The sequence below is a fragment of the Gracilinanus agilis genome, chromosome 3 (genome assembly GCF_016433145.1).
Source record: "Gracilinanus agilis isolate LMUSP501 chromosome 3, AgileGrace, whole genome shotgun sequence".
Lineage (NCBI taxonomy): Eukaryota > Metazoa > Chordata > Mammalia > Didelphimorphia > Didelphidae > Gracilinanus > Gracilinanus agilis.
In genome coordinates, this window is record NC_058132.1 from 130,622,150 (window position 1) to 130,634,284 (window position 12,135).

Sequence of the window (12,135 nt, forward strand, 5' to 3'; positions counted from 1 at the left end):
ACTGAGTCCTTTGTGTCATTTGAAATTGTTATAAGCCCTGGAAGACTACAACTCCCAGGACTCTCTCTGCTACAACTTCCCCTGACACCTCCCACTTCTTTTGTGGGAGGTGTCAGGGAAAGTATAAAAGAGAGTTTGGTGCCTTTTTGCTCTCTTGACCCTGTGAAGCTCTGCTCTCTACCCTGAGACCCTGATCTCTCTCAGGGCCTTTTCCCCTTTCTTCCTACCTTCTAGTTTTCCCTAGACCTTCCCTTTCCTAACCTAAATAAGACCTAGCTATTCAAAACCCTAAAGTTGCTCCCAGATTTTTTATTTGAGCTTGTAGGGCTCTGATAGATTTCCCCATGCCGGGGCTGGGGACTACTACCTTCCTTTACCTTCCTCTCTCCTTTCTTCCATTCCTCCAATCCTCCTACCTCCCTTTTCCCTTCATTTCCCCCTCACACTTTATGGTGTGGCATTAGAACAAAAGTCCCACTGGGTAGGACAAAGCTGGAAAGAGTTGGTTTTGGAAAGAGTATGATCCTGGCAACTGATTGTGTCTATTGCTTAAGGACCAGTTTAGCTAAATATGAACCTGATAATGTATGTTAACTGAGAATCAGAGGGTTAAAATGACCAAATTAAATGCTGGTAGGAATATGGAGAAACAGGCCTAATATTACATTGTTAGAGCAGCTGTGAATTTTTTTTTTTTTTGAGAAAACAAGATGGAAATATACATTATGAGCTGCAAAGCTGTTCATGCTCATTGACGTAGGGATCTAACTAATTACTAAGGTTAGGCCCAAAGGGCATTATTGAGAGATTAAAACATGCTATGTGTATGAAAATATTCATGAAAGCTTTGTTTGTAATGACAAAATAACTGGAAATAACAAATAAAATGAATTGGAGAAATGGTTGAATAGATCATTACATCAATGTAATGATGTATTATGTTATTAGAAATGATAAATAGTGGAAATGTAAAGAAAATAAGGGACACATGAAGAGATGAAAAGAAAAGCAAAAATAATATAAATAACACAAATGATTATATAAAAAAGGTCCCAAATTCAAGAGAAAAAAGTATTCAAGTAAAACCAACTGAAAGGGAACTCAGAAGCAGAGGATGTTTCTATTAGCACACATATATAATTTATGTATTTTAAACAAATTGTAACCAATGTGGAGTTTGTGGGTTTGCACATAAATTTTTAAAATGCATATGTTTAAATTTTGTTGTTGTTGTTAGTGGCTACTAAGAACATAATTTTTTAAAAAAAGGAATTCCTAGCTTCTTTCTTAGATCTGTACTTTCTACCTCAAAAATAGTTTTGTTTAATTCTCTCCCATCACTTCTTAGTGCCTATCTCCCCACTATCTTGAACTTACTTTGACTATATTGTATATTTACTTAGTAATAACAATAATAACTATTTATGAAATATTTCGCAGTTTGTGGAGTGTTTTACATATATTAACTCATTTGATCCACACTATGACCTTGTGGTATTATTATCCCCATTTTACAGATAAGTTTATTGAGGTTGAGAAAATTTAAGTGACTTGTTCAGAGTCAAATAGCTGGTAAGTGTCTGGGATGGGATTCACCTCAGATCTTCCTGATTCTAAGTCTAGAACTCTATGCCTTCTAAATGTGTAAATAATTTTCCTCAGTAGAATGTAAATTCCTTAAGGGCAGGGATATTTTTTATTTTTGCCTTTGCCTTGTCCAAGTCTAGCCAGAGACCTGGAAGTACAGTAGATGTTTAATAAATATGTGTTGCTAGACTATTAGCAGGGATTTAGCAGCTGAATGGCCTTAAAAGTTGAGAAAAGCTTTAATGAATCTTTTTTCTTTAAGTCCAGGTTAAGTGGTATGAATTTGAAAAGAATATTCTAATCAAGGTAGAAGAATATCAGGTTTAAAGAAGCCTGATTACAGCAGTGGAGGGAGGGGAAGGGTAAAGGCATTGGTTTTTATATTTAGCATATATTTATTTTAAAAGCTACTACAAAGTAAGAATTTAAAATACTTTTTGTATAACTTCATTAAATAATGCTTTACTAAAAGCTTTTTTTAATGAAATAAAATAAAATTAAAAATGGATGGAACAACATCCATCTAGAGTTAACAAAGGGTTTGGAGCATCTGTAGAAAACTCTTTCTGTATCTCTAGTATTTCAGAATCTTAAACTAAGACAAGGCCATGTTTCTAGAGCAGTGTCTAGAAATTGAAAGCTTAGTTTTTTGTTTTTCTTTTTTCTGCGGGGGTGGGGAGGTGGACAGGTGGGGAGAGAGAGTTGGAAGTAAGAGATAGGAGGAATGTATCTATGAAACTGAGAGCCAACCTTACAACAGGATATAGTAACAACCATTATAAACAGATTTCTGTCACAAAGGTTATGGTAAAGATGAAATGAGTTCCTTTACTAAGACATTGTTATTAGATGAGATAAAAAAAATTTATCTAATTTAAAAATATTCACTTATTCAGATGCCTACAGCCATGGCTATAATGTAAATATTTATTTTGTGAGAATATTTGTTCTAATAGTACTGTTACTAGAAATTTCTGTCAAACCGATATCCTGAGATCTCATTTTGCTATTTAGCATTTACATAAACCATCTTAATTATTTTAAGATACTACAGACATAGTAGAAAGAAGAAAAGGGTAATGCAGCTATAATATAGCACGGATTTAAAAAAATGACAGTCAAAAGAATGTTTTGCCGATGTTTCCCTCCCCGCCCCCCCATTTATATAATTTGATTTTAATGGAACCTTTTAAATTATAATCTCACATCTAATGCCTTGACCTACAAATGAAGCGGCTGAAAACAATTTAACATAGTAGAGAAAAAACATGATCTTATATACTCTGTATTATACAAAAAAAAAACAACTTGGGAAAGAATTATAGCTCTTGAAAAATAAAAAAATGATTTTTAATGAGCAAACATATATGAGTTGTCAAAATAACCTTGTAATTTCTTTTTTTTTCTTTATATCTATGAGAATCTAAATTTTTTATACTGCTTTCTTAAATAGGTATGTAACCAAATTAAATTTTTTGACCCAAATAATTCTTGTTTTTGTTGATTGAAAGCACTACAATATTAGTGGGGTTTCTAGATTCCATGTCGACATTAGAGTAGCCATATTTATATAAATATACATATATACACATACTATCAATATAGATTTCATTTCAAATCTGTTATACAGCACTTTTTTACTCATCAAGGTCATATTCTGATGGCTTCACAAGCTCAGATAAATCAGGTGTTAAGTAGACATCTCTGAGGAACCTAGAAATACTCTCATCTGCAGGCCTCAGCATATCTCATTATTTATTGCTAAAGAAACGACTGATTAACTTTGTCATCACTGCTTCACATTTTTTTTCCTCCTGCAGAAGTTGCCAGCTCTCTACTGCAATGCCTGATCAAACCTATTTAAGATGATGCCTTTGATCACAGTCAGGGAGGAGCTTGCTATTTTGGGGCCTTCAATAACACTGTTTCATGGTAATATAATGGGGACTAAATAAAGGCTTAAATGACACCTGACAGTCAACATAGTTAACCAAAATTTAGGATAAATTTTCCATGTTTCTGTTGATAATTTAAAAAAGCATCTTCATTGAGACTTCTAAGACTAGATTTAATTTCACTATACAAAGACTGTGCCAAAAACCTTTAAAAAATCATATTCTTATTAATCTGCTACATGGAAATAAAAATTTGTTTTTTCTCATATTATTTTTGTCTTCTGCAGTATTCTCTATAATAAAATAAATGAGTAGCTTTATATAGCATTTCATTAGAAAGTATCCAAATATATCAGTTTTAAAAAAGAATATTAAACATCATGGAAAGAATTACATGCCTCTAGCTTTTTATTAATCACATTCTAACACCAGAGGCAGAAAGTATATCAAACCACCCCAAATATTTTTCACATGACAACCTCATAAATTATTCAACTAATTAATATTGCAGAGAGGAATTAAAAAACCCTATCAGTGATAAAGATTTTTCTCTTACATAAAGAGGTCAACTAAGTTTTTAATATTAGAATTTATAAGAAATATCCAAAAGGTAAATAAAAGATAAAATCTATTTTACATCTTTAAATTTTTTCTTACAAAGCTGCATTTTACTATTTAACAAGAAGCCTATTATCAATATCTCTCTTTTAAAGCTGTCAAAAGAGATGGGTTTCTAATGTTACTATAATTTAGTTCATAACCAGAAATTCTTATTCCTTCCTAACAAACTTTAAACCTAATTTAGGGTATAATGCTTTAAAATGTAAGAATTGACTCAAACTGTTTTAATGGAGGATTCAGTCACATTAAGACAGCCAAAGCAGGATGATCTATTTTACCCTAACCTAGGGTTCCTCTCTTGCTACCTGATGGATACTAATGGCTGGAAATGACTGACAAGTGTATCAAACCCCAGTAGGGCTTGCTTTATAAAGTAGATTTATGGCTATGTAAATAGTCTATGCTTAAGCAATTCCAGAGAGCTCTCCCAAAGCTTCACAACTATGTTCAAAATTAAGGACAGAGAATCACTGAGTGAAATATATTCAACAGTAAGGAACAGTTCCTTTATTTAAAAAATAGCTCTACAACTTTTTTGTTGTGGCCACTATGACCAAGATGGTTGTAACCCCAAAATTTGTGTCACTAGATCAGTTTGGCCACAATTTTGCTTTCAAGACCAAAATGTAGCAAGAGATAAAACCTCTTATGTTGACTGTAAATTCCTTGAAATCAAGCAATTAAAAAAATTTTTTTATAACTATCCCCAAAGATGTTTTTTTTTTCCAAACCAGACCTGTAAGTTTATTTGTCTAGGATAATTAATTTCCTCTACCAATGAAAATATCTATCTTTCTGAAACTTATAGTCTTAGACAATTGCCTAGGGCACTGAAGGGTTAGGTGTTTTTCCCAGAGTCACCCAGGCACTATGTGGCAGAGATGGGCCTTAAACCTAAGTCTTTTTGATTCTGAGGTCTGCTTTCTATCCACTACTCCATAATGCCATTCAGCCTTGTATACAGCAGATAATTAACAAATATTTGAAGAACTGAATATAAATTCTAACATCTGCAAAGATCTAAGACCTAGAGGCAACAAGAAGGATTTTACTTATTCCTGGAAATTTCCTTAGATTTTGTTGTTATTCTGTTTCCTCATATCATTCCTTCCTTAAGGGCTGAGGGAGTAATTGGTCTCTCACCAGTGGATTTCTCCCTCTCTTCCCGGTACCTCCTTTAATGTAGTGACTGAAAGCAAAGTAGATAATAGAGGTACTGATATGCTAATAGGATACAAAGATATGCCAGATAGATATACATCAACCCTTTAGAAAGTAGGAAAGAGCCATATTTTGGATGGTCCCTTAAAAAGAGAGCTTATTATATGGGGTAAGAGGTTCCATTTTCACCACTTTAAGAAGTGGTACTTTTGGCTGCAGAAGAGAGAACACTGACTCAAAGGAGAGCTAGTCCTGTAGGAAGTGCTGCTCTGTGGAGAGGGGCAGCCCTAGGAATCCCAATAAGCTGCCCACCAGAGGCACTGCACCTACAGGGAAAGAGTTCAGGAGGAGAAAGAGGGGATGAAGAACAGGAAGGCCTTGTAGTCCTGGAGGAGTGAGGAGGCTCGGCCACAGGTAACTCTAATAAGTAGCTCCTTGCTACTCCAAATGTGTGCCCTCTTTTTTCTGTTGGATACTTGTACTTTTGGGGGATAGTGTGCACCAGGTTTTTTAGAGTACTGTTTTTTTCTGTGCCATATTATCAAAAGCCCTGGCTATGTGCTAATTGTACCTACTGGCTGATTGTTGATGGGGACTGGTACTGATGGGGATAATATTGACCTATAGTGGTAGGAATACACAGCTGCAGGGAACCCTAGAACCATGTATGTTAGAGCTAGCTTGAACCCTCAAGACAGCTGATTGTTAAATTTTCAGTGGGAGCATTTATTCCTTGGAAATCAGCAAACTAAAAATCAGGGCTTGATTTATTGTTTTGTTGATTGACTAGACTTATGAAAATGATGGAGAAAATGATTATTATAGGCAAGGCTAAAGGATCATATGTTAGAGAAGTTGTACAGGGAATTGTGGCTTAAAAGTTGTTCTGTATACTTTTTTTGAGGGGGAGAGCCAGCTGGGGAAGTGGCACAGGGCATTTTAGCTCAGGAAGGTGTTGGACATTTCTGAGGTCCCTGTAAATTAGAAATTGTATAAAATCACCCGTTCCTCTAAAATTCTCATAATTTTAAGCACTTAATACATTTTGTCATATAACATAGCTATGTACATATGTCTTATCCTCCCCTGTTGTACTTTAAGGTTTTTAAGGGCAAAACCATTGTCTATTTACCTTGTATCCCTAAAACCTGGTTTAGTAGCTTATACTCAGTAGGTGTATAGTAAGTGCTTAATATTTGTTGAACATTGTTTAATAATCCATAATCTAAAAGCTTACCTAGTCTGGTATTTTCATTTCATTTCATTAAGAGTCAAATTAGGTGTAAATTAATTAAAAGTTTAACTTGTAGAATTTAAGTTAACAAGCATGTATGGGGTGTATGTCAAAGACATATTATTTTGTACCACAAAGGCAAAAATAAAGCTATTTCCACCCTCAAGGAGTTCTAGTTATTGGAGAAACCACAGAATGTAAGTATCTTGCATATATAATAAATATAAGAGATTATTAGTGAAAGGCTATTGGGATAGGGGTCAGGAAAAGGCACATGGAGATAAAGGTGCTTAAATAGGGCTATGAAGCAAACAAGGGATCACAAGAAGTGGAGGATTGGCATCATAGGTGGGGAAAAGGGTAGTGTGAAGAGACAAGGAGGGAAGACTGTAATGTAGTATAGAAAGAGGAGTAATGTACAACAAAAGATAACAAGGGAGGTTAGAGTCAAGTTTTGCTGGGCTTTAAAATGAAACAGAATTTCTATTAAAATATTAAATAAAGAATATTTTATTAAAAACAAACAGAAGAGTTTATGTTGATTCCAAAGGGAGTCATTGAAGTTCATTAAGTTTAGGAATTACACTACCCTTCTCCCACATCTATAATGCTTTGGCAGAGATGTGAAGGATGGACAAAGAGGAGACTGGAGGTACTTCTAGCCACATCTGTTCCTACTGAAGATGTGAATCCAAGTTGATGAACTATATAGTCTATTTCAATGAATAGATATAAAGTGCTTGTAATTAGGAGCCACTAAGTGCTTATGTAGTGCAAGATATTATAGTAGGTACTGATAATAAAAAGAAAGAAAAACAGTCCTAGCCTCAAAGAGCTTACAGTCACCAAATATATGACCATAGACATAAAGGAATAATACAAACAAGTTAAGTGTGAGCATACATAAAGCAACAGCATTATATTTATTATATATATTTTCTGTCATAGTATGTTATGGTATATGAGACAAAATATAAATAAGAACGAGATGGACATTTTCTCTTGAAAAACATTTTAGAGATGCATAAATCTAAATTAGGCTCATTATAGCATTAAAAACTGGTCTGATGGTCAGAAAGACATACAAGCATATGCAAGATTTTTGACTGGACAACAAGAGTACAGCTTTCTGCCATGGTGCTGGGCTTGTAATGGGGATACATGACACCTACAATATGAGACAAATTTCCCTCTGGCTCTAATTCTTCAAATTGTAAAAGAGGTTTGGATGGAACTTCATAATAGTCAAATATGTCAGAACTTTTGTCCTATTCAAGAAAAATGCTGAAGATTAAGAGAAAACTTCTGAGTTACTATAAGCACAGTGGTTTTGATTTAAGCCTTAAAATTAAAGAAAAGTAAAGATGGGGAAAAATCTTTGTCATTTCTGACTGGTTTGAGAAATTTTGCTAATGTCAACAAAATTATGAATTCTCAAACACAGTTCAACTTGTAAATAAATTGAAATATCTTTACATAATAAATACTAACCATATTCTGCGGCAGCTTTTAGCAAAGCTTCAGCATGAGTAGATCCAAATGCATTCCGAACAAACCTTCTCCGTCTACGCAGGTCATCTTCCCAATAATCTAAGCGCCAGAAATCATGTAGTTGGCTAGAAAATTAAAATGAAATTCCACAAGATATTAAACATGACATTTATAAGAAAAGATCATACAAACATTTGTGTATATATGTTTCTCCTCCAAACTTACACTAATATATATTTTATTCTTCTACTTTAGCATTAAAACATTCAATCCTGTCTTTTCAAAATGCTCTTCTTACTTCTAAAAACATAATAAGTATGAGGTCAATAACAAATGCAGCATCAAATTACAAGTATTAATGGCACAACTTGTTTTCTTTTATAATGTTTTAACAAGGCTTATAAATCATAGGATGGACCTCAGTGCAAATAGTTTGCAATTTAATGACTATAGTTCCTGAGTCGACTGAACTTAGAAGTATAAAATATTGCCCACTTGAATTTTGTGGAGCTATGATTAAAATAATGTGCTGAAATATTCATTGAAATAATTCCCCACTGCCCCCTAGCAACCTGAAAAAGTGCAATTTTATTCATTATTAATAATACTGAATTAGCACTGCACAAAAATTCCAGCATGTGGTAATTGTCTTGGTAAATTATTATTCTAACACTAACAGAGTCTTTGGATGATTTTATAGCTTCCAGCTAATACAAGCCATTAACAACCATGACCATCATCAAGTTACAATGCTTTTTTTACATTCAAAGCCAATATTAAAGGGTCATGAAATACTCCAGAAACTACAATCAATCTACATCCAATTGAACACCTGAGTCAGTATTATCATTTTGATCCTCAAATCAGTAAAAAGAACCACTTTCCTGAAAGAAAAGACTTAGGGATATGAGTTTTTGTCTAATTTTCTGAAATGTGGCATAAAAGAACATCTATACTTTCACTTTATTTCTGTGCTTTGTTCATATTGGTTTCAAACCTCCAGTCAGTCAATCAAAAAACATTTATTAAGTATCTAGTATGTCCCAAGGAATTGTGCTAAAATACAGAAAGCATATTTTGACTGAATGCATTTGGACTTTGTGGCTTTGATTTATAAACTAATAATGTAAACATGATTTTGATAAGTTTGGAGGGGAAAACACGGTTCTTTGTTTATATGAACAATAATGGAATAAATGAGTTTAAACAAAATTCAAGTAACTTTCTGAAATATAATTTTGGTTTCTGAAAGCTTTCCTTCTGCTATTTGAAGATGAATTTTAAAATAACACAAGACTTTAAAAATAACAAAATAACTTCATAATTATAAGGATTTGATGTAAAAGCAGTATGTTAAGTTTGTGACTATTTTTTAAAACGGTAATAGAATCAGGTATTTTAGAGCTTTCAAGGGATTTTTACAAAATTATTCTAACTTGCTTGTTACAGATGAATTTAAACTTTAAAATATTTTTCCTTGTTTACTATGTGATTTATATCTCTTTTCACAAATGATTAGTTATAAATAATAATTCTGTTATTCTTTTTTAAGTAGGATCAATTCTTCCAAATAAAATAAACAGGGTCTTCTTGACCACATTAAATGTTGGCTATAATGCTATCAATGACATTCATAAACATTCTTAGGTGAAATTAAGTGATAATGAAGTAGTTACTTCTCCTAAAAGGAGTCCTAAGCAGGCTTACTCATATAATAATATAAAATTACATATATAATATATATTTTAGTGATTCTGAAAGTGGGTGCTACCACCACCTGGTGGGTGCTGCAGCAATCCAGAGGTGCAGTGATGGCCACAGGTGCATTTATCTTTCCTATTAATTGCTATTAAAATTTAAAAAAAAAATTAATTTCCAGGGGGCTAAGTGGTATTTTTTTCTGGAAAGGGGGTGGTAGGCCAAAAAAGTTTGGGAACCACTAATCTACTTGATAAAGGACAATGATATAGCAAACTTCTAATCAAGAGATGTGCATATGTGTATATGTTTTTATACCTAAACAGTTGGGCTTTAAAAATAATTTTTTTTATATATTTAAAGCAATTACCCTATATTGTGAGGTCACTTTCTTATATGAGCTACCTTTTTTTTTTAAACCCTTAACTTCTGTGTATTGACTTATAGGTGGAAGAGTGGTAAGGGTAGGCAATGGGGGTCAAGTGACTTGCCCAGGGTCACACAGCTGGGAAGTGTCTGAGGCTGGATTTGAACCTAGGACCTCTCTAGGCCTGGCTCTCAATCCACTGAGCTACCCAGCTGCCCCCTACCTGTTGTTTTTCATATGTTCTCCTCTTTGTATTTTGTGAAACTATTCTTTCCTAGTTCATTTCTACCTATCTAAAAGTTTCTTAATGCCTTCTCACTGTAGATGTTTCTCAAGGTTTTGTCCTGAGTCTTCTTCTCTTCCACCTCCACACTTTTTGGGTAATATTATCAGCTCCCTTGGGTTTAACTAAGACTGTCATGCAGATGAATTCCAGATCTATGTTATCTAACCTCAATCTTTTCCACAGTTCAATATCATCAGTTGCCTACTGAACATTTCAAATTTCACATCTGTTGAAACTATTGTGCCAAATGGATATCCAGTAGGAAACTAAGGAGGAGCCCATCAACTAAGAAATGGCTGAACAAATTATGGTAGATGAATGTAATGAAATGCTAGTGTTGGAAGATTTGAAAAAAGTAGTTTTGGAGAAATTTGGGAAGACCTTTATGAACTGATACAGAGTCAAGTGAGAAGAACCAGAAGAATATTTTATAATATAACAATGCTGGGAAAATGAACAATTATGAAAGATATATGGACTTTGATTAATAATTAATCAACCACAGAACCAAGGATCATTGATGAAGAATGCTACCCATTTCCTGACAGAGAAATAGTAAAGAGCAAATATTCAGAATGTGACATTTTTGGATATGGCCAACATGGTAATTTGTGTTTTCCTGACTATGCACATTTTTTTTTTCTCTTTTTTTCCTTCTGGGGTTGGGGAGAGGAATGAGAAAAAATGAATATGATCATTGAGAAATTAAAAGTTAATTAAAAAAACAACATCCATTAGACAATTTTAAATGTCAAAGTGGAGCTTTGAATGGAAAATAAGTTTAGATATACAGATTTGGGAATTATCTTTGTATAGATGATAATTAAATCAATGGGGTGGATGTCATCAAGTGAGAGGGTATGGAGAGGACCCAGAAGTGGGTTTAGGGCAGAGCTCTGGGCTACCACCCAGTTAGTGATAATATGTCAATAAGCAAAGGAGACTGAGAAAGCAGTCAGAAGGTAGGTAGAGAACCAAGATAAAGGCAATGTGTTGAAAACCTAGAGGAGAGAACATATTAAGGAAGAGAGTGTAAAAATGTTGCAGAGAAGTCATGAAAGTTTTAAGAAAAGGCCATTTGGTACAGCAATTTATAAAATTACTGTAAGCTTTGGAGAGAGTTGTTTCAATTGAGTGATAAGGACAAATTGCAAAATAATAAGTGAGAGGAAGACTCTGATTTTGTTATTTGTAAGTTAAGGGCCAGAAAAATTAAGTGACCTGCTCACACCCACCAACCTCAGATTCATTTTGACTCCCAGCCTCAAAATGCTAATAGGAAGAATCAAGGGGCCAAAAAGCAAAGCAAAATTCCAACTTAAGATGGAGCTATGAGTTCATTAACAATTTTACATCCCAAACCTCTTTTTCTGTTAATAGAACCACTAATTATCTGTGTGCAAAGTCTAAGTGTTATTTTTGTTTTCTCTCTCTCTCCTTTATCTCTAATATACAACCAGCCACCATTCCTGTCAATTCTTCTTCTGTTATTTCTCTTTCCTCTCCTTTTTCTTCCCATTGCCATGATCTTATTAAATATATTCATCACTGCCCATCTAGCCTCTCAGTCCAGTCTCATGCCCTCACCTATCCCTCCTTTAAACAATATCTTATATTAACTGATTTGACAAAAAAGGAGAAATTGATTGCTGAAGGTTTCACATAGATGACACAGCGGATAGAGCCTGGAAGTCAGAAAAAACTTAGTTCAGATCCAGGTTCAGACATTTATTAGAACAGAAGTGTGATCTTGGGCAAGTCGATTTACCTATTTGCCTGTTTCCTCATCTATATA

The 12,135-nt window shown here is 33.8% G+C and overlaps 1 protein-coding gene across 1 annotated transcript in view; it reads right to left on the reverse strand.

The window, feature by feature from the left end:
- NBEA (neurobeachin) overlaps nucleotides 1-12,135 on the reverse strand; it is an 800,789-nt gene that overhangs the window by 262,669 nt on the left and 525,985 nt on the right. Inside the window, exon 39 of the mRNA XM_044668958.1 lies at nucleotides 7,990-8,114. Within this exon, the coding sequence (XP_044524893.1) occupies nucleotides 7,990-8,114 (125 nt within the window). The remainder of the gene's footprint in view (nucleotides 1-7,989; nucleotides 8,115-12,135) is intronic.